This window comes from Rutilus rutilus, assembly GCF_951802725.1.
Source record: "Rutilus rutilus genome assembly, chromosome: 5".
Lineage (NCBI taxonomy): Eukaryota > Metazoa > Chordata > Actinopteri > Cypriniformes > Leuciscidae > Rutilus > Rutilus rutilus.
Window position 1 is genome coordinate 39,534,735 of NC_140213.1, and position 25,183 is coordinate 39,559,917.

A 25,183-nucleotide genomic window follows, 5' to 3' on the forward strand; every position below is an offset into this window, starting at 1 on the left:
ATTAATGTAATCCATGTGACTCCAGTGGTTTAGCCTAAAGTTTAAGAAGCGAGTGCTTTGTTTGCGCAAAAAAAAACATCATTTACCACTTTATTTACAAAATATTAATCGCGAACGTGCGTTCACGCAACTCGACGCATGTTGGAGATTAATATTTTGTATTTATTACCTTTGGGCCTTGAAAGTGGTAGTTGCGTAGCTGTCAATGGAAGGACAGAAATCTCAGATTTCATTAAAAAAAAAATCTTCATTTGTTTTCCGAAGATGAACGAAAGTCTTGCGGGTTTGGAACGACGTGAAGTTATTAATGACAGTATTATCATTTTTGGGAGAACTAACCCTTTAAGTATATGTGGTCCGTTTAGATTTAGATCAAAGTGATCTATGCAAAGTGTTCTAAAAGAACAGCAGTGCTTGAACACTTAGAAATAGTGTTACTTGAAGGTGTTGTTGTGACTCACTAACAACCTGCAGCTCTAATCCGTTCCCCAATCAATGCGTTTGTGCGTCATGTGATGTGTGAGCCAGTCATTATTTTCTCAAATGAAATTTATTGACCTGAGTGGAACATAAACAACTGATAAAACTGTACAAAAATCAACAACACCACCTTGACCATGGCACCATACGCTTATCACTTAACACAAATCACTACATAAAAAGTACTCTTAAGCTTTCACTTCTCTTAAAACACAGAAAACGTTAGTATAAAGTTACATTCAGCCAAACACTGTTACATATTTTGTGACAGACACACAAATGGCCGTTGCATTTCAATCGATAATTCGTCATACATATATATATTTATATATATAAACCAATAAATAAAAACATTTATGTACAGAAAAAACATGCACTTTATCCATTGAATTGGTCAAGGAGGGTTTGTAAACAGTTAGCAGGTTTTGGCAACATGCAGTGTGAACTTCAGGCTTCCGGCTCTTATTCCGGCATTGTGTTGCTAGGCGACAGGTTCCTCTGTTTGAAATACTGTGTGACCTGTTGCGGCAGCTCTGCCAATACGGATTTGGCTAAAGTTTCCTTCGGAGCCTGCGAGAACAACAAACACACGCAACGACATCATTGAGGATGCATATTTAAGTACAAGCTGGCAGTGGACACTTGTCGGAGAAATGGCAGACACGTTCGGTTGTGTGGCGGTGAATGTTGGCACTGTTTCCTCCCATATTCTCTCTAAGCTAAATGAATTTTAATTTCCTCTGAATGGAGCCCAAATGAGGCAGTGCTGCCCGTTCCCTCCTGCTGTTGAGGAAATCACATGGCCCACAGACCGCCTACTCGTACTCCTACTGAAGATTCTGTTTACATACGTGATCCAGTATTGGATTCACTTCAGAACAACAAGAAACTATCCAGAGGTCTGTGGCAACAGAAATATTGATTATATGCGTCAGCTAAAGCCTCTGGGTCAATTCATCTGCATAATATTGAGAGTTTAATGCTGCTGCTCGATAAAGACTTTTTGGCCCTGCATTGAGATAATAAATGCATTTTTAAAGCATTGAATCATGCACCCAGTCATACCTTTACATAACTGAACCAGTGTAGAATCAAGAGATCAAGCGAGAGAGGGAATCGGACTCACGTTGCGAAAGTCCCTGAATGGGACAAACTGCACGATGTCTCGGACCGCCTCCTCTCCTGTGTAGGACCGCAGCACGCTGCTGTCTCCATCCAGAAACTCCATGGCGGTGAAGTCGGCATTGCCCACCCCGATGATAATGATGGACATGGGAAGCTTGGCGGCTTGCACTATAGCGTGACGTGTTTCGTCCATGTCGCTGATCACTCCGTCAGTAATAATCAGTAGTGTGAAGTATTGCTGCAAAAGAAGAAAGGGAAACTATAAAAGGAGCCTGTGGAAGGTCACATGCTCACATATCTCTTCATCCCAGTGCTGTACTCTTAAATAGCACATGAACCAAATTTTGTGCATTTCCTGGAATCGTTTCAAATCAAAAGCAGAGTCTACGATACTGTAAATGTAACTTGATTTTTACATTTTCAAAGAAAATGATTGGGTTTGCCAATACAGAACACGGCGCCACAAGGGTGCTCTGGGTGGCTGGTAGAGTCAGGGCTCTAGACTGCAGCCAAATGTTCGCATTTAGTGACTTTTTTCTGTCGCTGCGACTAAATTTGTTAGAGGTCGCACTGGTGCCACCACCACATTGGCCAACTGATAAGAGCTGTCATTTCTGTTGCATATGAGAAACATCACGCGACACCGTTACTACACAGTGCTGAGAGATCCAGTGAGAAAGCGTTTGAATTTGCCGCAGTATTAATAATATCGCTACTGCGTGATCTAGTAAGAAGCATTCAAATTCAGAGCAGTTATTAACCATACCAGATCAAACAGAGCTGATGTGGAAAACAGGAGAAACACTGTGCCATGAACGAAAACAGTTGGCTTTTCAGTCCACAAATCACCAACATTCACCATGGATTTAACTGTAACTGTAAACATGGTATTGTGGCAGAAATTTTTAGGGCTCGTACAACCTTTTGAGAGTGAAATTCAAGCACTTTTCAAGGACTTTCAAGTGCGTCACACTTTTTCCAGCACTTCAAAGCTCTAAATATGATCCATTTTTTAATGTGATGACCAAAAACATTTGTTCATCTATCAAAGATTGTTCCCAAGGTTTCAAGATGTAGGGAAACTAACACGTGGCAAACAAACGCTTTTATTTAATGCAGTTGCTAGGATGTAAGTTACAGTAGCAGTGGCGGTTCTACATTGAATTACACCCTGGGCGAGACCCCCCTTCGAGCGCACCTGATGGCTTTGACGTTTCTTGTCCATCTCTTATTTGGCACTCGACATCGACGACAATCAACAGATTTTCCCTGCTGATCCCCCCATACCAACTGTTACCAGAGAATGTCTAATAGGAAGAGAATTGGCACTCTCTGCTTACTTCCGGGTTCTGGATTGGTTGCAGTAACACGTCTCTGTCCATGCGGGGGCGCTCGCGAGCGAGTGCAGAATGAATGGAGGTCTATGGTGAAAAACCCTCAAAATCCACTTTTCTCAGGATATAATTTTTTGTCTAGTAATTTGAATGTTGTATTCGAAAGGAGATGCAAAGAAATTACACATTGCTGGGTGTTAGATTTTTTAGAGCCACTTATTTGGTTTAAAAAGTCTTTTAAAATGTCAATGACGTCAGAATGCTGACGTCATTAGCAGAATGCTAGCGTGTTATGGGCAACAACAACTCAACCTGTAAGAAATCGAAAAGAAATAAGTACTCGTTCATTCAACTTTCGACCTATAACCTATGTTGAACTTGCAAAGCCTACAATAAAATCTGAGATTTCTCAACGGCAATCGGGTGAAAGAGACACATTTAGCCGTATAGCCCCATTGACTCCCATTCAGTCTGCACTCGCTCGCGATCACCCCCAGTGGAATTCTAATGGAACTGCAACCAAAATCAATACAATGGGGCTGAATAGGGAGTGCCAAGGCTCTCCGTAGACGGGCTCTGCTGTTACTCACGAGTCACGACCAGAAGTCAAGACTAAACCAATTCACCTTGGTGGTGGTGACCAAGTAATCGTTTTGTATTACCTATTTTTATTAGCCATTCAGACAATTCAGAAAAACAAAAATGTGCAGGAAATATAGAGGCCTGTATTTATAATATTCTGAATGAAATGTGCGTTATTTGGAAGAAAGTCGAGGTGTGACTGACTTATATGGATCCCCCGTTCCCCCCGCTTGTCCGTTCCATTTGGAAGAGACCCAGAGGTGAACTGTCATCCGCGCCCGTGCCTCCGCGTATTTCCTATGCTGTTGCTAGGGTGTAGCTAGCAGATTGTTGAAGTGTTCAGGGTGCTTTACTTAAGTCCCATTTCAAAAGAGACATTTCCATGATTTTCTAGGCCAGACATGGAGTCCACGATGGTGCTCTGGGTAGTTGCCTAGGTGTTTGGGATAGTTGCTATGTGGCTGGGTAGTTGCTGGGTTGTTGCTAAGCTGTTGCTAACATGTTCTAGGTAGTTGCTAGCGGGTTACTAAAGTGTTCTGGGAGGTGTTTTGGGGGTTTACTTACCCAAGTCCAAAGTAAAAAAGTGCCATTTCTATGATTTTCTCTGCCCTAGACATGGAGTTCATTCTTAATCTAAATGTTTTTTTGCCCTTTTTATCATCCGCCTGGTGAAAATCATATATACTGTATAATCGCTTAGAAGAGCCCAAGCTCAATGATTTGACGTTTTGAAAAACCTCTAACCCTTACTTATGAACAACAGTATTTAGCAAGAGCTGCTAATGACAGATATTTCATCTAGCCCCAAATCCGACAGTTTACTCTGAGATACAAAGAAAGAGTGAAGAAAAATAAGATACGTTTATGGGCTGTAATTCACGGCCCTCCCCCCACACAAAACAGGCAGACAGAAGCTGGAGTAGATGTGTGGAGGGATTTACGCTGTCACTTTCCCTCCCTCTTGCTCTCCGTGGCAGCTCTTCTCTGACAGTAACACTTAGCATGGAGCGCTGCCCGTCTCTCAAACCATAATTCATAGGCACAATACTTCAATACTTCCTCCAGGAGTCCAGCCTAACTACACACTCTCTGAAAGAAGAAAGTTGGATCTGCCACAGCAAAAGTTACACAAAGGAACTGGGGCTTTAGAGGCCGATCTAAAAGCTAATTGGCCTTAAATTTAGCTGGTGATGTGACCTGAATAATCATACCGCACGGGAAACTGTTCTTTATTTTTCACTGTGGTGAGCCGAGATAAAAAATATAGTATTTATCACAGTACACACTCTTGTGGACAACTAATCTTTGAGTCAAGGGCCTCCAAATAGCGTTGCATAATAAAACATCATGCTAAAGTGTTCCCCAGAGCACACTACCATCATGGTGGCGATTTTTGAACAGGCAAGTACCACTTATATATTCCTAAAAATTCATAAATATGGATTATGCAAGAGATCACTGAATATTAGGGGTGTAACAGTACTCAAACATGACGGTTCGGTACGTACCTCGGTATTGAAGTCACGGTTCGGTATGGGTTCGGTAGGCTACAGCAGGAGCAAATTTATTTAAACATACCTTAAACAGGATAATTAAGACGTTACTAACAGGTTAAGTAAACATAATAAATAGGCTAATATAGTGCATATACAAAATGCTTCTCTCTAGAGTTCATTTCTCTAGTGAACTAACCTGCTGTCATCACTAAATACCTGAGGTAAATGTAATGCTACGTGAGATATTATACTCAAGCTGTTTTATTGTATCTTTCCGCAGTTTAAACACTGGTTGAGAGATGTAAACATCAATCATAGTATCTTCTTCTTCTTCTGAGTTTTTTATTGGTAGCAAACAGCGTTGCATTTCCGCGCGCCCCCTTCTGGATTGGAGTGTGGATCGCCTGTGACTGAATGTATTTGTCGTGCGATACGTACCGTACGGTACGGGACGAATACATGTACCGTTACACCCCTACAGAATATTATTACCAAGAAGACAACATAAACAGTGGACATTCATCTGAAACAGAAATCCAAGACCGTGCCCTCTTTCCTTAGGTGTATTATGACCAAATGAGCAGTACATTCATGCGTAAGGGAACAAGGGACGAGGCTGTGCCCCCTGCCCTAACAGCCATACTGTATTGCTGAGACACTGTGGGCAACGCTTCCTGTAGACACTGTGTTAACAGTCCTAAATATACTCACTCAGAACATAACGAAGTCACACAAGCTGTCTTATCACTTATCATCCAAATAACCAACACATAACAAACTAAAAACCCCAAGATGATGCAGGAAGCACGTTGGCACACAATCCTAATTCGTTTGGATTCCCTAACCTTTACAAAGACACTGTTTGGACAGGCTTAAACACAGTTATCCGCTGGCAGCTGGGCTTCTTGCGGTCCCTGCCCAGCGTCACCAGCAGTGGACTGTGTATGACAGCGACCTCTTCCTCCCTGCTGTGGCCTCTGAAGTCTGGGCTTTTGATGTGCTATAACAGACAGGCTCATTAGCGTCTCATTACACAGAGCAGAGACGCACACGCCGCTTAATTGAACATTTACAGACACATATAATTGATTGATTGCCTCACAAAGTGTTCTAGCACAAAATTTACACACCCGTAATGCAGCACTTACGAAACCACATTTCTTGATCTGGAAACCATTCTCTGGAAGTTTCTTCATCAGCTTCAAATTTCTAAAATATGTCCCTTGGCCATTCAGTTGTAGTGAAGACAAATAATGACTGGCACACTTGAGGAGTTCACAAAACCCATTCTGCTTTAAGAGACGCTGCAAGCCCAGAGCACTATCTTCCTCCTACTGCATTAAGGCTCTATTCTTCTCTATCTCTCTTCACTACCCATTTTTATCTTTTAGAGGTGACAGGGTGCAATTAGGGATAGAAAGCGCTCTAGGCTCTCCTGAAGGAGGTTAAATAATAACTAACTATTAAGTTTTCCTTCCAGGCCAAGCATTTGGTTAAGAAGTGTGAGTTCAGCACTGTGTTCAGCTCATGATCTGCCACCAGAGGAACTGCCTGCACTCATCTCAGGTTATAGTTTTGATTGACATGATGTTTTTATTCAGCACCAGGAGAGATAGCGCTATGTAAATTACATATTTCATTGGCTGTCATTGATTTATTTTAATTTATTTTAACCCTGTAAGCAGCTGAGTCATACATATATATATATATATATATATATATAAACAGTATATACTGTATATATACACACACTGCTTATATATTTATCTATGTATACTAATATATAATTCTACGAAATGTAAAGTAATTTATTACAATGATTTTTAAATAAAGGCCTTAAATAAAGGTACAATGTATGTACACTGTAAAAAATAATATGATCAATATGATGAAATGTTATGACAACATATGTTTTTACATTGCTTTAACTCACCAAATTAAGTTACGCAATTTTCAACTGTTTTTTATAAGTTAAACAAGATTTAATTCATTTTAAGTCAGTTTAATGAAATTTAAGTTCAAATTACTTAAATATTCCATAAATGGAAAAATTACATAAATGTATACCATGATATGTAAACACTTAACAATTTGAAAATAATTCAAACAGTATTAATATTATATTATTATAAAGATTGTGTGTGTGTGTGTGTGTGTGTGTGTGTGTGTGTGTGTGTGTGTGTGTGTGTGTGTGTGTGTGTGTGTGTGTGTGTACTGTATACATGCAATACAATGAAAAAGCCTTCAGAGGCTTTATGTGCTTCATGTCACCCTTTTATTTGATACAAAAATCTAATTTCGACTTATTTAAACATTTCATTTTTAGAATTATAAATGTTCTAATCAAGTCTGGAGCACATTTGTGTGCCATGCCAATCGTCGGTATGATGACTGCACTGGCATTCTGTGTAGCTTTGTTCCCTCGCAACAAATGAAAAGCGTCGCTCCGCTCTCCTTCTCCTCTGAAGCTGGCCTTGCTGCTGGCCTTTACACAGAACAGACCTGAGGGTGCAGCCTCATTAGTCATTAAAACCCAAGAACAACTGGGGAAAAAGAGAGAGCATTTGTTCGCCGAATCTACTTCTATAAATAGCTCTAATTGAAAAGGGATTTTAATGGTTGTTTTCCACAGGGCTGATAATAAGAGCAGGAGAAATTGTGTGCACTGTGCTGTTCAAAGCCCCTCAACAGACTTTGAACTAACAACCAAAGGCACATTTTGTGAGTGTCTTTTATGGAGCAATTAGGCTCTGCTGAGCCAGGGTCAGTCCTGTTGCAAACAACCACACAGGCACGCCCATCCCACACACACAACACCGGCAAGACTGGATAACTGACTTCTTTTCCATCTGCATATACACAACCTCTCTATAAATACAAATGCAGAAAAATGGTTAAGATTTTTGTTAAGTTTTTGAAAGAAATCTCTTATGCTCACCAATTTATTTATTTGATTGATAATACTGTTAAAACACTAATAAAAGTACTGTTTTCTATTTTAATGTATTTAATATAATAATAAAATATATAATAAAATGTTATTTATTCCTGTGATGGCATAGCATAATTTTAATTTAAGTCTTCAGTGTCACATGATCCTTCAGAAATCATTCTAATATGCTGATTTGCAGCTCAAAAAAACATTTGAAGAACATTTATTCAGTGTTCATCAATGTTAATAATATTTGGGCTGCTTAATATTTTTGTGGCTTTTTTTTTTTTCAGGATTCTTTGATAAATAGAAACTTCAAAAGAACAGCACTTATTTGAAAGGGGGATACATTTTTTTACCGACCTTTTGAACGGTATAATAAAAATGCATGGTGACTAGAGGCTGTCAAGCTCCTGAAAGGACATAAAACGTACCATAAAAGTCGTTGCTCAAAATTGTTACTCTTTGGCATGTCAGTAACAAAATGTGAGATCTGAGTGCTGAGGTTTTGTTCTTCTTCTATGATGCATATTTTGAACTTGACACTCACTGCCCCCTTTATTTCATTGTATGGAGAAGAAAAACAGCCAGTACATTCAGCTTAACTTCGCCTTTTGTACTCCAAACCTAAGTAAGTCATACAATATTGCGATGACATGAGGGGGAGTAAATGATGACAGAATTTTCATTATCGTATGTACTTCTCCTTGAGTACAGCGAAGCAAAACAGTCAATTTAACAGTAAAATAGTCTGTGCTGCAGATAAAGTGAGAGATTTTTAAAGTATGTTAATTTTAAAATCAATCTACAGTTGATTAGGTTAGTGATTAATTCAAAATTGCAAGCTTAGAATCAGCTGGAGCTAATAGGCAATTGCAGAGCCACAGTTGAGACTGAAACAAATTTTGCACACGCTAACAGGAAGTTAACAGACTGAGCTAAACTTCACAAGTGGAAAGCTGTGGGAACACCCTGCCTGATGAAACACAGACACATTGTGCTATGGCAGAAGAGAGTGAGCCCTAGTCTGCTCGCTTGTGCCTCGCTCAAATGTTGCACATATCTAAGAAACCGAGGAGTTTCACAGTTTCCACTCAACGTCTGAGGGGGGACACAGAGTAGTACTGTTCTTCTCTAAGTGGAGAGATTTATGTAAAGTGTGTGTGGATCCACTCCAGTGTTTCCTCATAGTCTTATGGGCCAAGTTGACAAAAGTAATGAGATGTAATGAGTCTAATGATGCTTTTAAATGGAGACTTGTTGTCCGGCACTACTCTTGTTGAGGACAAGCCTTTTTGTTCATTTAACGAGTGGCCATTAACTGTTAAACTGCTAAACAGTGACAGCAGGCAAAATGCATGAGACAGTCATTTGCTTTTGCATTTAAAACATTTAGCAGATGCTCTCATCCAGAGGGATTTCCAAAGTGCTTTAGCTTCACATGTGAGACTGCCATGGCCAACAGATGGCAAGCGTTTCAGACAGTTATCTGATAAATCCATAATTTATTCAATGTACAAGTTATCATACAATACAAACAAGCTAAATGTACTTCCAAAACAGTAAATATGAAGTCCATCCAAGCAATGAATGGTTTCTAGCACAAGACTAGCTTAACCAACTAGGCTTCCTTCCTACTTTCACTGCAGAAAAACCATGCTCCTCCTGAACTTTTAGGTACTTACTGCGGCAGTGTCCTGCTGGAGGGCCTGGGTAGCGAAGCGGGCCACGTGGTTGATGATGGGGGAAAAGTTGGTGGGTCCATAGAAGCGGATGTGAGGCAGGGAGTTGGAATAAGCTTCAACGATCCCCTCCACGCCTGCATGCATATAAAACACCATCGTTTAAGCTACTGTAACTCTACACATCAACTTTATCCTGTCTCTACAGGCATGGACAATAAGTTATTTGAAAATACGATGTTTGTGAGCCTCACCTGAGCAGAAGGGGTTTGTGGGGTTAAAGTTGATTGCAAATTCATGGGATACCTGGAATACAAAGAGAAAAAGAACAACAATAAGAGTAGCTGGAAAAGAAAATAATCCATTAATAAATAAAGAGCTAATGCACTTTTAATATATATTTATGATATATACTACTATTCAAAAGTTTGTGGTCACTAAGATCTTTTAAAAGAAGTCTCTAATGCTCACCCAGAATACATTTATTTGATTAAAAATACAGTAATATTGGTAAATATTATTAAAATGTTAACTTTCTTTTTTAATATATTTTAAAATGTACCAACTACTTCAGTCTTTAATGTTTTATAATCCTTCAGAAATCATTCTAAGATGCTGATTTGATGCTCAAAAATATAGTTTCTTATAAAAACTATTTGATGTAAATTCGGCTTATTACAGAAGTGAACCATTTCTATTGATCATGACAGCAGTTATTCATCAAATGATGATCAAATGATGGAGAAGAATGTTATTACTGAGAATATACAAGAAGTGTCAAAGATAAGAGCACTTTTGGTATCATTTGCATACTTCCTTTCAGTGAATTGGGTGCTAATACAAACGCAACGTGTGCAAGTAAACGGCGCTATCGGAGGGTGCCATTTATTCCTTGTGAAATGCCCCCCTCAGACTTCCTTGTATTCACTTCAGCGCCATGGCAACGCAGATGGGATGACAGTTGTATAATCACTGGGATATGTGAGTATTATTCATTTTTCTTTATCTACCTCTTCTCTGTCTTGCACTTCACACTCTTGTTTCCATTTCACAGTTCCGAAGCATTAGCAGGCTTTCACATTCAATTCCATTTGATTATTTAAAAGGGCAACTGGTATGAGATGCACAAAAATAAACATGCAAAAATAAATTTACATTGACAAAAATGCACGCACATTTACGGACAATCTTTCTTACCTTCCAGTCGGGTGGGAGTTGAGCCCCGAATCCAAGTGCAGGAAACATTTTGTCCCTGTGGACACGAAGTGTGAAGGAGAAGTGTGATTTTACCAGACACTGCTTTTGTGGCCATATGTAGACCTTTAAATTGTGTTTTTTATTAAAAGCACTGTTACATACGTGTCATAGTCTTGGATGATCTGGCCTACAGCCCAGATGGCAGACAGATATTCGTTGCTGCCCATTGGGTTGATATAATGCAGAGATGACGGCTCCCTGGGGTTTCCATTGGACGCTGTGAAGTCGATGCCAACCTGGAGAAACACACATCCACAATGTAATACGGTAATGTGTGCCAATTGGGCTGGTCTATAAAAAAAGACAAGCAGCTGTTAGTACGATGCATTTCATAAGCTTTTCCCTCAGTTAGTGGGGCATCAAAGCTCTTAGCTAAAGGCGATGTTGTTATCACCGAGGGAGGTTGAACCGTCAGATCTGCTCAAGCTGAGATCTGATAGCTCTGTCCTATGGCAGTCATGAACCAGGAGACATGTTCTCTGACTACATGCTTACAAGAAACATTTACCAGTGCAGAGAGACCAGTGTCTAACCTTCACACTTGCTAGAGCACACCTAACCACTGGATGATCACTCCCCCTGAGGCTGAAAACAGATTAATGAAGGAAAGGAAAGGGAAGAGAGTGGTAATGATAGGGCGAAGGGAATAGGAGGTGACAGAATGAGGGTGCCCTTTCTTGTAGTCATCCTCACATTGCCTGTCATGGCCTCCGGGTGACTGAGCTGTGAAGTTTAGCACATGAGTATAAACCAAAGTGATGTCTACTATATTTTCTCTGGTGTGGCTGTTACTACTGTTAACTTCACATTTTCCATTTCTTTGTGAGAGTACCTTTCTTGCAATAGATAAATATGGAATATACTAAACGCCCTTCACAGTATATAAATTCTGTCGTCATTAACTCTCCCTCATTTGAAATCTGCTGTCACTTTAAAGGGATAGTTCACCCAAAAATGAAAATGCTGTCCTCATTTACTCACCCTCATGTTGTTCCAAACCTGTATGACTTTCTTTCTTCTGCTGAACACAAAAGAAGATATTTTGAAGAAAGTCGGTAACCAAACGACTGATGGACCCCATTGACTTCCATAGTAGGAAAAAAAAATACTATGGAAGTCAATGGGGACCAGCAACTGTTTAATTACCAACCTTCTTTAAAATATCTTCTTTTGTGTTCAGCAGAAGAAAGGAAATCATACAGGTTTGGAACAACATGAGGGTGAGTAAATGATGACAGCATTTTCATTTTTGGGTGAACTATCCCTTTAAGACAAGCATTTGATTACTTTCCCAACTGTTTATGTTCACTTAAGACATAACTGAATGCGTTTAAGTTAAAACTCCCCAAGACGGACATTCAGACTTATTTTTTGTGTGTATTTTTCCGTTTAAGCACACGCCAGAAGCCTAAAGTAGCCTATTCTTGTCCATGCGCACACAGAAAGCCGCTTACGCTTTTTAACTCCTTTTTAGAATCGAGCAAGTCCGGCATGAGACTGATTACAACAGTCACATTACATGATTTGGCTGATTTGGATGTTACGTAGGAAAGGCGACAGCGCACCACTTTGAATGCGGCATTGTGTTTTCATAATCGTTGGAAACCAAGATCAAAAATTAAACTAAAATTCTATTAATCACAGCCATAGGCATTATATCATCTTTGAGAGCAAGGGGGCCTCCTGGTGGTTCGGAGCCCCTACGCAACTTGAGTACTTGTGTATGGGGAGGACCGGCACTGCCTCCTAGCCTGGTCCTACCAGACTCTCGAACATTTCATTTGTACAGAGAGTCTGGCCACTCTCCATTGACAAGCGTTAACTTCCTTGAAGGCGGGTACTCTGTTGAAGTTTAAAACTATTGGATCTGCCCAGAGCCACTCTGGATCTGCCATCCAGTGGTTAGGTCGTGACGTAACCCAACAACTCAAACTAGCGCACAACCTCAACGTCATCGATCTCAGCCACTCCCTCTGTTCGCTGATTGGACCGGTAAAAATTTGGCCGGAGAAAACCCACGAATATACCGCAAACCCAGACAGAGTACTGAAAGAAAATGAAAATTGAGCGGAAGTACGTAGGAGGGCGGAGCCAGGCTAACTGCCTCCACCATCACACCATAAATGACCGAATTTTCAATTTTGGGTGAACTTTTTGTTTAAAAAGAAGCAGAGCTTAAAATGAGTTATAGCCTAGTGACCGCAACTAACATTCTATTTCAAAATGAACAAAAATAACCTACAGGCCTTCCCCAATTTTTCTCTCAAGAATTGTGCAATTTTCTGGCCTACCGTGAGTAAAATCCTAAAAGCCTCAATATAAAGAGAAAACACTGCTTCTGAATGCTGAATTCAGGAGTGTTTGCCCAATGCTGAACCCTGATCTCGACTGCCTTTATAAAGATGCTGTGAGGAGCACTTGGTAAACAGCTGCACTGAAGCTCCACAAGAACAGAAAACTGAGATCACAGCTGCAGCTCTGAAGAAAAGCACTGGAAAAATTAGAGACAGATAACGTTTGAATGTCTTCACAAATACTGTCTATATTTAAAACTTAAAGAGACAGTTCATCCAAAAATAAAAATTTTGCCATCAGTTACTTAATCTAAGTAGTGATGTCTGATTCATGAACAAATCCTTCTTTTGAGACTCTTCTTTTGAGGAATCTTTTTTTTTTCACTGAATCAATTGTTTCAGTTCACAAAACCTGAATGATTCATTCATGCCTCAAACTGATCCGTTCTCAACTCAATAACTAACCACTCACTTGAGGGTTGAGTGAGCTAATAAAACTATCTTATGGTTACAGAACACTGTATTGACCATTTTTATGATGCTTTGAGTGAGCTAATAAAACTATCTTATGGTTACAGAACACTGTATTGACCATTTTTATGATGCTTTGACTTCCTTTTTGAAGCTCGAAATGACCAGTCCCTGTTTAATATTATTGGATGGAAAATTTTATTCAAAATTTGATTATTTTTTTTACAGAAAACAGAAAATCATACAGGTTTAGTATAATATAAAAGTGAATAAAAAGTTGACAATATTTTCTTGTTTGGATGAACTAATCCTTTAAAAGCTAGATTTTTAAATAATAATAATCTATACAGAAACTGCCCTACTGGTGAAATCTGCATGGTAAGGCCTTATCATAATCTGTAGGGCAACAAACAACCGTGTATCACGCAAACAAAATATCGAAATCACTTTCCTTTGTTCAGAGGCTCACACGGCATCTCTCGCTTTCTCTCCCTCTCTCTCTCTCTTTTTTTTTTTTTACATCCCCCTGTCTCTCTGTCTTTAGTTTCAAATGAGAGACATGAACCTCTACACTGCAGCACACTGTAACTATAGCAACCTGTGAATTTCACTCACTTTCTGTATCATTTCTTACCAATCACACTGGTGAAGGCAATTGAGTCACATAAAGGAACCATATATAGAGCCTGCTCAACTGGACAGCGTACACGTAAAGAAAAAAGGCTTTTAGTCTATCGGATTCAACAAATTTGACTTTAACCATCATTTGCTCAAAATTCAGTGATCAAATGGATCCACCATACAAATCTGACTCTTCTCGACCTTCTTGATTGCATTCAGCCATTGTGCTTTTCAGCTGATTTTTTGTCAGTGACAGAATATATTTTCGAAATCATCTGCATACAAATGATGTTATTGCATTCTGCATGCATGAACCCCCCTCCCCTCAAAAACTGTGACAAATAAAAAAACAACAGGCAGTTAATTCCAGAGGTGACGTTATCATACTCACAGTAAACATGAGCTGACAGCCACCCAGAATGTAGTCCAGGAACGAGTAGTTTCTCGTAATCTAACAAAGGAACAATACATCTTATATTCACATAAATATAGCACGTAACAACCCTTTGACATTCCCTTAAGCTAAAGGTTGTAAAATGGTTCAGTTCAAATAGAGATTTAGTGAGAACCACTGAGTCATATTTTGTTTTAATGCCTGAATCCATCAGTAGAGGTGATTCAAATGTGACGGTGCAGGACTGACAGGTGTTTTGTGCTGATGTTAATACATGTTATTTAAAGGGGATTTAGCACTATTAAACTAATCTGTCCTTACAGCGAAGCCACAATTAAAGGCCTTTTATTTGTAATATAAATGTAATTAAATAAGCCAGAACCAGGAAGGTGCTTTAATGTGCAAGCAGAATGTATTTAACACCACTTTTTTTGTTGCCTGTGCATAGCGAATGTGTGAAATTGCTTTCCCTTTTTATTTACTTACCTTACATGACTTCACAATTATGATCCCAGAGTTTTTGTAGCTCTTTTTCTTCTGTTTTTTGGGATTAATGCATTCAAACTCAACCTGTAAACAGAGAGCAGTGTTATTGTCCACTTTAAATCATTTCTATTTTGCGTGTGTGTGTGTATGTATATATACTGTATATATAATGTCATTTTAAGGTCTTCCTTAAGCAAATTTGAGACATAAAATTTTGATATTGCTGCAACCATACAGCAACATTGTCTATTCTGAAAAGATAATACAAGTATCAGCATGATCTGTGAATTCTAGTGTGAGCATTCGAGTGAAATGTGAACACCGAGGGGTAACAACCACTGCGGGCGGGCACTCGATGCCTTTACAACATGGCACAGAATTCATCATATCTCTAAGCTAAGGCTGTGCAACAGAATGTCAGCACCTGAAACCAGTGAAAGGATGTTAATTAGTACACTTACTCTTTCTCCAGGAGAACATTTACGCATGTTCTGCCTAAGTGTGACTGGTAACACACAATGCTTGTTCTGGTAAACAAGGCAGCGGTAAAATAAGAGCGATTTGCATCTCAAAAGAGCCAGTTATACACTCTTCTGTTTCTCCCTCCCACCTCTTTTCTCCTTCTCTCTCTGTCTCTCCCTCTCTCACTCACTAATTCTCAGCTTCATTATGCCAGATAATGAGGCATAGCTAGTACTCACATAGTATTCTGGCGCAAGAGTGGCAGGCATTAATGTGAGCCAAGCTTTACTTCACGCATTTAGTTTCTACATTCTGGAAATTATGATTCTCTACAGTGTTAATTGAAGGCAAGCCCACCTCCACTGCGTTCTGTGCTTCGCTCATCTTGTTGGCGGTGGTCTGAAACTCGCCGATGAAGTCATGGCCTCCGTCGTTGTCGTAATCGTAGCACAGCACCTGTGACATCACACAATTATTGCGAGTTGTGACACGTATGAACATGTGGAAGGGAAGGGAGGCTGTTGAACTCTTTTGTAGAATTAATTCTGGGTCATCAGGGTGAGATAACACATGAGACAATCTTGACAGCAAGCAATCATCATCCCTTTTTGTTGTATGAAAAAGAGCAGCTTTGACATTTTGTTACAGCAGAAAATGTAAAAATTTTAGTGTAACAAATTATCTTCTAACGCTGCGATTTGATTGGATATAATAAAGTTCTAAAGTTTTTGATAGTCTCTTTTGCTCATCAAGGCTGCATTTATGTGATCCAAATTGGAGTAAAACAGTAATATTGTGAATTATTTTTGCAATTTAATTTAACTGTTTTATATTTAATATATTTAAAAAAAGTATTTTTTCCTCTAATGGCAATGTCGTTACTCCAGTCTTCAGTGTCACATGATCCTTCAGAAATCATTCTAATATGTTGATTTGATGAAAAGTTTCTTATTATTATCAATGTTGAAAACAGTTGTGCTGCTTAATATTTCTGTAGTATTATATTATATAATTTATGTAGCATTATAAATGTCTTTACTGTCACTTTTTTTGATCAATTTAATGCATTCTTACTAAATAAAACAGAAGATGAAAGAAAAACAGCTTTTTTCACCTATAATAATAATCTAATTTGTAAAGCTTCAAATAATGTTTAGTACTAGATAGCATAATATGTACTTAATATATAAACCACAAACCTTGATGTTTCTCTCCACATCTCCATTACAAAGTGAGATTAGAGGCACAGTGAAAGGCTTCCATACAGGATCCAAAGTGTTCTTAATGACCTGAAGTCACACACACAAATGGCTATTATTTTCAATAACACAGGCTGAACCGCAAGCTTAACATCTGATAAAACTGTAGAACAAAATTGTCTATAAATGAGAGTATCAGCAACATAGAGTCTATTTAGCATCGTACCTCTGTTCTGTGAACCATCATCCATTTTCCATCATCCCCTTGTTTGTGAAATTCTAAATAGGGGTCTGATTTACCGAAAAAGTCCTGAAAAACAGCCACAAACAAAAATGTCATCATCTGCTATCGCTGAGTGCTTTTTAAAGTGCTTGAATGGTTATCACAACCTCTTAACTCACCTTTTTATCTAGCTTCCTCCCACACATGGTTAGGGTGATTATTCTGTTGTCGGATAACTCCTGGGCTGTTATCTAGACAAAACGGAGCATATCGTGATGCTCTAGTACGAACTCTATCAATGCATATGTCTGTTATGGTGTGTTATGTGGTGTCTTACTGTGATGGCCCCCTTCCCTGCTGGCTTGCCATTAGCCAGAATCAGTGGTCGATGTAGCTTCTTATTTGACACAATCTAAAACAGAACAGATGGCCCGATAAATGCACAAGTAGAGGCGATACAGAGAGCTAATTTATCATAACTAAGATCATAAAAGCTTAAGATTATCCAATTATTGTGATGTGAAACAGCACACAGCAGATTGATCTGGAAGCCGGTAAAATATGTTAGTGTTACCGTACCACTCCCAATGTGCAGGTGAACTCGCCCAGAAAGTCGTGTTCGTAAAGCTGGCTGCTGCACTTGTCCTCATCAAACATGGCAAACTTGAGTTTCTGGACCTCCTCAAAGTGGTAATCCACTTGGAATTTCACACCAAATACTGGATTCAGGTTGTTCACGGCCGTCTCCGTTCGGGCCAGCTGAAATGACATATACAAATACAGGTGATTATCAGAATTTACACCAACTTTAGCAACTTTATACAACACATTATGTGTCTTTCAGTGGTGTAATTCAAATATGTGGATCTCAACTAATAAGTCATCCTGAAATCAAAATTGCGTGAAAATGACTTATCCGTGCACATCATTATTTATTTTTTTAATTCATGTGCACTTGTAATCTTTTATCAGAAACGTCAACACCCAACTCCCCCTCGAATCTAAATATCCTTCACAAATCACAACTGAACTGACTGCAAACTGGAATTCAGGTCTGCCTCCATTTAGTTAGCAACGCTTAACTCCCTACGGTCCAATCAGTTCCAGAGGAAGAAATCCAGTCATCCACTCTACATTTCATTTCACTCGGATATACATCACAATAGGGAAGAAAAGGCTATCTCAACTTCCGCTTCATGCCGACTTTAAGTGAAAAGAGACTGAAATGCTAAAAGTTAATTATAGCTCAATATATCAGGTTGGCTGATTAATTTACCAATATTCTCAAGTCACATCTCACTCCATAATCAAATCAAACACTTTTTATGCATAAAAAATATAATGATTTTTTGGGGAATGTAACATTATTTTCATGAACATTTCAAAGTTCTAAAAAAAATTGTGTAAATTGTTTTTGTAATCATTTGTAATGCTTTTTTGTCATTTATTTTTTAATATGTAATTCCCATTACTGACCATTAATATATTCTCATTACTGTAGTAGAGTAATAAAATATTAGTGTAATAAAAATATTAACTTCAAGGCAGCATAAATTAAAGACAGCACAACAGTATATATTTATATAGAAAAATATATGGTCACACTTTAGATTATGGTCCAATTCTCACTATTAACTATGACTTTTGCCTCAATAAACTCCTAATTATTGCTTATAAATAGTTAGTACGGTAGTTGTTAAGTTTAGGTATGGGGTAGGATTAAGGGATGTAGAATATGGTCATGCAGAATAAGGCTTTATAATGACTAATAAACAGCCAATATCCTAGTAATATGCATGCTAATTAGCAATTAGTTAATAGCGAGAACTGAAGTGTTACCAAATATACTTATATGCAATATATTATTAAATACTACAGTAATAAGAATGAAATTATTTTGCATTATGGACGATCACTACTATACTGGTGTACAGATCATGAGAACATGAAAGAGAGCTTGGGCAGCGTTTTTGTTTAATATTTGTTTAATATCATGTTCTAAAATGCATTTAACCATGCATTTTTATTCTACAAACACATTCCTTTGTTTGTCCCCCGTGTTTCCATGGCTACAGTGTACCATGGAAGAGTGATTTCATGAACTGGCTTGCCCTACCGACTGGCAGCACTGGCCTGCGATGACCGGACCGCTGAGGGCATGGTCCTGTAGAGACTGTACAGGACGCGTGTGCTCACTGCAACCTATTTTCCTCTTTGGTTCATGTTTTTATTATATTTTGCTTCCTACATGCCAGCTATTTCAGCTTCTATGCTTCCAACTTGGGGTTTTTTGTCCCCTAAGATATCTCTAACACTCCCAATTCCATCTTCTGTTCTTTCATATTCACATGTCAATCTTCTCTCTTCATTCTATCTCTAACTACACCAGATTTGATTAAAGATTAACCAAAATAACTCCACTGTTCTGTGAAGGTAAGGTGGAAAATGAACATATTTCATCACTCCTTACCTCCACCCAGTTGCCATCCACATCATGGAAAAGAACACAGAAAGGGTCAGACTTGGATGCCACGTCACGGTCCAGCAGGTTGGAGCCGCAAACGGAGAGCTCTACCTTTGTGATGCAGTGCTGGGTCCCAATGGCAGGACCCGCGTCGGGGCCCGAGGCCAGAGTATGGGCCATGGAGATGAGAGTACCTCCTCTCCCGCACCCTGCGGGCAACAAAACATTATTTCAATTCAAAGTTTTTCTCTCAAATTATTATGTTATGCTGATATAACAAGCATTTTGACCAGTGGTCTCAGACTTTTGAAATTCAGTGTATGTCTAATTCTCTTTAAAAAGCAATACTGCCCACTGTATCAAATTTGAAATGCAAATTTCTAAGGCCTCTGAATAGCCAACATAATCGAAACTTTGCTGAAAAACCCGTTGTGCAGAATCTAAATGCCTTCTTTAGCAAGTAAAATTACTTTTATTATTATTCTAAAAACTTGATTTACTTGATAATTCATACATCATGTTAAGAAAAAAAATCATGTTAAAATGATACCTTTTGAGGAACATTTATATTAATCAACATTGTATTGCATTGCATTTTATGTTTTACCCCCCACAATAATAAAAAAAAAACTACAGACCTTTGATCATAAAACTAAGCATTAAAATATATTCTTACTAAGATATTGGGAGATATAGAGTGACAATTGATATTTATATGCATTTTAAGTAAATTTTCAGCCATAATGTTATAAAGATCTCATTGATTTACATTATAAGCTATCGGAACTTTTGGGCCATATGAATATTATCAACTGCAGCAAATTGCATATTTTGCTCAATTTTGGGCCTCATCAGAATAAAAATGAGGTGGGTTTTTTTCACTTCAAGTATGAGCATCAAATTATCCTACTATAAGCCATAAAAACCTGATGTATCACATAAAATACTCCACAAAGAAACATATGCATTTTCTATTCTTTTTTTAGTATTATTCCATATGTCAGGCTTTACAGTGTTAAAAAATACAAATTTTAAACGGTAAAATGGAAAAATATATGATTAGGATACTGGAACCTTGTAAATAAATGAATTACACAGTATTGTTTGCCCTTTTCTGACAGAAATGACTTGGCCACACGTCTGAGTTCACGGTGCCCTGACAAACAACTCCTCAAATAATCACTAAACATGAAAACACTATGATTTCCACACGCATCATTGCACGCAGACACTCGCGCACACAGAACACGAGCCTCACACCAGGACATGAGGAATACAGCGAGGGCTCTTGTTGCTTAGATACTGATGTACCACTGTCTCTTTCTGTGTTAATGTCACAAACCACAATTAGGCTGTGACCACCATAGACAAAGCATGAGTGAAAATGACTTCACAATCATGTTACAATACATCACCTGTAGCACTACGATTTATCATGTTAACAAGAGGTACTAGTTCATCCAAGTTAGTACAGCGCATCATTTCCATTGGCACACATTTGGGAAAAAAAAGTATATTTAAAAAATGTCAACTTATGTAAACTTTCTTCCAAAAAGCTAAAATCTTGGTTACAGTGAGGCACTGTACAATGGAAGTAAATGGGGCTAATCCATAAACATGAACATACTCACCGTTTCAGACATGTAGACACAAGACAAACAATACCTGTATTAATATGATTTTAGAGAGAAAAAAAATTATAATATTGACCCTCCAAAATTTTGTCCAATCCACATTCATTGTTAGTAGCCTACCTCACCATACCTTCAATGTTTGCTTTTTTTTAAAAAAAAAAAAGAAAATTATGGTGAAAATCCATTGTGGACAAACATCTTACAATGGAAACATGTCTTGATAAGCTGGGAGATAAGACAAAAACTCACCTAAGTTTCCATCCCAAAACGGCATCTTTGAGTTTGTAATGATTGTTCGGATTCTAAATGTACTCTGTATTCAAATAACCATTATATAGTGCAGCGGTGTTGGTAACCATTCCCAGAATAATGACACGTTCCACATGACCGTGATGTCATGGAAAAAGATACACAGTCTCAACTAAATCTCATTCAAGAAATTGCACAACCGGATGAGACAAGTGGAGTACGTCCAACATCAGAAACACTCCGCAAATGATTAACCCTCCTCTTAACCTTGCTTCCTAATGTAATCGCTGTTGTCAGGACCAATGTCCATAAATCATTCAGTGTCTTATCCTGACATGAGCCCGCCGTTTGAGGTCAAAATGGCAACACGTATCCAAGATGACTTAACCTCTAAGTGATCATCAACTCAACCCTTCATCACTTATCTCCAAGATGCAGTGCCAGATCATACACAGCTCGACATTAACAAGTGGAAAACAAGTGTAGGGCTATAATCAAATATGGAGTCTGCTGTTATGATTTTATTAACCATTACAATGATTATATTGCTCACACTGAAGTCATAATAAATAATGCGGACTGTAGAAATAAAATAGATCATTGTTGGATCATGAAAAACATCAGACTTGCACTGCTAATGGCATCTATGAGATATCCGGCCAGTTTATTAGATACACCATAGAACTGGGCTGGACCCCCTTTTGCCTTCAGAACTGCCTTAATTCTTCTTGGCACAGATTCAACAAGGTGCTGGAAACATTCCTCAGAGATTTTAGTCCATATTGACATGAGCATCACGCAGTTGCTGCAGATTTGTCCACCACATGCCAAAGCTGCTCTATTGGATTGAGATCTGGTGACTGTGGAAGCCATTTGAGTATAGTCAACTCATTGTCATGGTCAAAACCAATTTGACGTGATCTGAGCTTTGTGACATGGTGCGTTATCCTGCTGGAAGTAGCCACCAGAAGATAAAGGGATGGACATGGTCAGCAACAATACTCAGGTAGACTGGCATTTAAACAATGCTCAATTGGTACTAAGGAGCCCAAAGTGAGTCAAGAAAATATCCTTCTCACCATTACACCACCAGCAGCCTGAACCGTTGATACAAGGCAGGATGGATCCATGCTTTCATGTTGTTTATGCCAAATTCTGACCCTACCATCTGAATGTTGCAACAGAAATTGAAACTCATAAGCACAGGTTCCAAACTTATATTGTCCAATTTGGGTGAACGCATGTGAATTGTAGCCTTAGTTTCCTGTTCTTATCTTGTGTTCTTCTGCTGCTGTAGTCCATCGGCTTCAAGGTTCGATGTATTGTGAGTTCGGCCCATTCTCTGTAAACCCTAGAGATGGTTGTTGTGTGAAAATCCCAGTAGATCTGCAGTTTATGATATACTCAGACCAGCCAGTCTGGCATTAACAGCCATGCCACGCTCAAAGCCCCTCAAATGACCTTTCTTCCCTATTCTGATGCTCAGTTTGAACTTCAGCAGATCGTCTTGACCATGTCAACATGCACTGAGATGCTGCCATGCGATTGGCAGAAAGATATTTGTATGCATATTTGTACCCAATAAAGTGGCCGGTAAGTATATATTATACTATGATGATGTTATGTTATGTTATGTTATGTAATGTTATACTACAGAGGGAAAAAATACCATAAGATATTTCAACTCCTGTCTTGACCGTGTAAGTAAATGCAGTAAGTTTGATATAAATGTGAAATAATAAAGAGATTCGACATAATTATACACTGTTTACTTGTAAACATATAGTTCATCATCACAGGTTTGTTTTGACAAACTTTTTTGCTCAAACAAAACATTTTTGTATGGAATAATTCATTTAAATGCTTTACCAAAAATTATGAGCGTCACTTCTGCTTTGCCCCATAGACTTCCTTGGTGAGTGAATTACAGTAGAAACAATTTTAGTTTGTTTTTGTGAACTGAGGTGGTAATTGCAAGCTTGACTTGTATTAAATCCTAAACATTCCCTCAAAGGAAGAAGAGAAGTAACCCATAGACACAACCTTTCTTTGTAGTGTATGTAATTTATTTTGCAACACTCCAAAATAACAGTGATTTAACCGGACTTCCTGTGTTTGTGTGACAAACCTCCAGACATGGAACATAGACCACCGTAAATCGCACATCGAGACTTTCCATTCAGTGGACTTTTACAATTACAATGCATTATCTTCACGGTTCATAGGATTAAAATGTGCAAACTAGCAGCACAGAGGAAGATCTAAAGTATCTGATGTCAATTCACACTTCAATTTGCTCTTTAATGTCAAAGTAAATATTCTCTTATTAATATTAATTGTACGTTTGCTTTTTGCGATTCATTTGTTTACTAAAAACTGATTCATTTGTAATATTTTTAATTATTATCCAAGCATCTATGTGACTGTGTTACAGTTTAAGCATCACACTTTTGCTCAACTGTCATACAAAATATTCACTTAAAGATTACAAAGGGCAACATCCTGTTTACTCTATGATAAGGTGTTGAGCCATGCAGTTGAGGGAAAAAAAAGTGTATAATGGATGACTGAGAACAATATGAATGGAGGTTGTGGCAGTCTACTCTACATGCAGTTAAAAATTCTCCAATTGAAAAAACTTGGGTCAATGAAACAGCAACTAAATCAATGAAGTGCTGCTCATTTTTGGGGGGCTGAATCTATTAAGTTATTCTAAATTACATTAAAAATGCAATCCATTCAAAGAGAACTTGCATACACCTCTTCTATGATGAGCATCTCATGGAAAGGCTTGAAAAACAATTGCGAGCATAAGTTGACAAAGTGTTTTATTGCTATTTTTTTTGTTTTCAAATATTATTAGTATTTTATAAATACAAGGGTACGAGATGGTTACACAACCTGACATTTTTAGATTCATTAAATCTATCAACAGGATTAGAGTGAATGAAGCTAAACTGGGCGACCTTTGGCATTGGGAATTGCCTTTTTATCTGAATTCACCCTTCAAAGATGACATTTCTAAGAACTTGCCAACTGTATTTTTAAGAGTTCTCATTTTTTTATCATTTTGGTAACGCTTGTATGACGCAATTATCTCAAAATGTTCAGAGTTGTCTTTGGTTGTTCTGATGCTTTTGTAATGGCATACTTATTATTCGACATTTTGGTTTGTCAGTTTGTTGTTTTCTTACACCGGAACTCTTTATGCTTATATTACTTCCTTTCACACGTTAAAATGTAACAAACCCTGCGTGTTTGCGGATCGAAATGATTACTTCATGAAGTCACTGTATAACTCAATAATAACTCACCTCTCGAAGCTCTCGCGCAATACGCAACCTACTTTTCTGCAGCGTCTTCTGTCGTTATTTCTACTGTTGGTGGCAGCAACTCTGCGTGTCAAAAGGATTGTGGGTTGATTGCATTATCCAGCCAAAAAAAAAAAAAGAAAAAAAAAAGAGATCCCAATGCGTGTATCAGAAGGTAAACGGCGTTAAAGAAGAAAGCGCTTCGCCCAGTTAAAGCGCGTGCAGACTCCAGAGTCGCGCGCTCAATGAACCAACAGTTAGTTTTCACAGCTCTGAACTCCGCCCGTGTTCTCATCTGTCATTACCATGAGCTAGTCTCTTCTGAGCTATGCCACCATCGAAAAAAAAAAAGATGAAACAGGAGGATTAGAAGAAAAGAAAGTAACACATTTGTGTTTTGTGCCTCTCGTATCTTGATGTATTTTGCTAAAGGGCACGGAAACGCGCGCGCATTGTTCTTAACAACTTGTGAGGGAAACTTATATTT

The 25,183-nt window shown here is 38.4% G+C and overlaps 1 protein-coding gene across 1 annotated transcript; it reads right to left on the bottom strand.

Annotated features, from left to right (window-relative positions):
* Positions 1–825: 825 nt before the first annotated feature.
* Positions 826–24,970, bottom strand: cpne2 (copine II). Its single transcript, XM_084408804.1, has 16 exons — positions 24,700–24,970; positions 19,509–19,711; positions 17,618–17,797; positions 17,376–17,450; positions 17,218–17,289; positions 17,042–17,125; positions 16,816–16,905; positions 15,974–16,072; positions 15,155–15,238; positions 14,666–14,725; positions 10,991–11,124; positions 10,829–10,883; positions 9,886–9,937; positions 9,635–9,768; positions 1,607–1,843; positions 826–1,050 (listed from the first exon to the last, which is right to left on the bottom strand). The coding sequence occupies exons 2-16, from the start codon at positions 19,680–19,682 to the stop codon at positions 943–945; spliced, it is 1,638 nt and encodes a 545-aa protein (XP_084264930.1). The 5' UTR covers positions 19,683–19,711; positions 24,700–24,970; the 3' UTR covers positions 826–942.
* Between the last annotated feature and the right edge of the window lie 213 nt (positions 24,971–25,183).

Excerpts from the sequence above, each read along its gene's own strand:
- cpne2 (XM_084408804.1), bottom strand. The coding sequence starts at position 19,682 with ATGGCCCATACTCTGGCCTCGGGCCCCGACGCGGGTCCTGCCATTGGG. Across the intron at positions 17,451-17,617 it reads TCACCTGCACATTGGGAGTG|ATTGTGTCAAATAAGAAGCT; the intron begins GTACGGTAACAC and ends GTTCTGTTTTAG. Across the intron at positions 17,126-17,217 it reads GGAGGAAGCTAGATAAAAAG|GACTTTTTCGGTAAATCAGA; the intron begins GTGAGTTAAGAG and ends GCTGTTTTTCAG.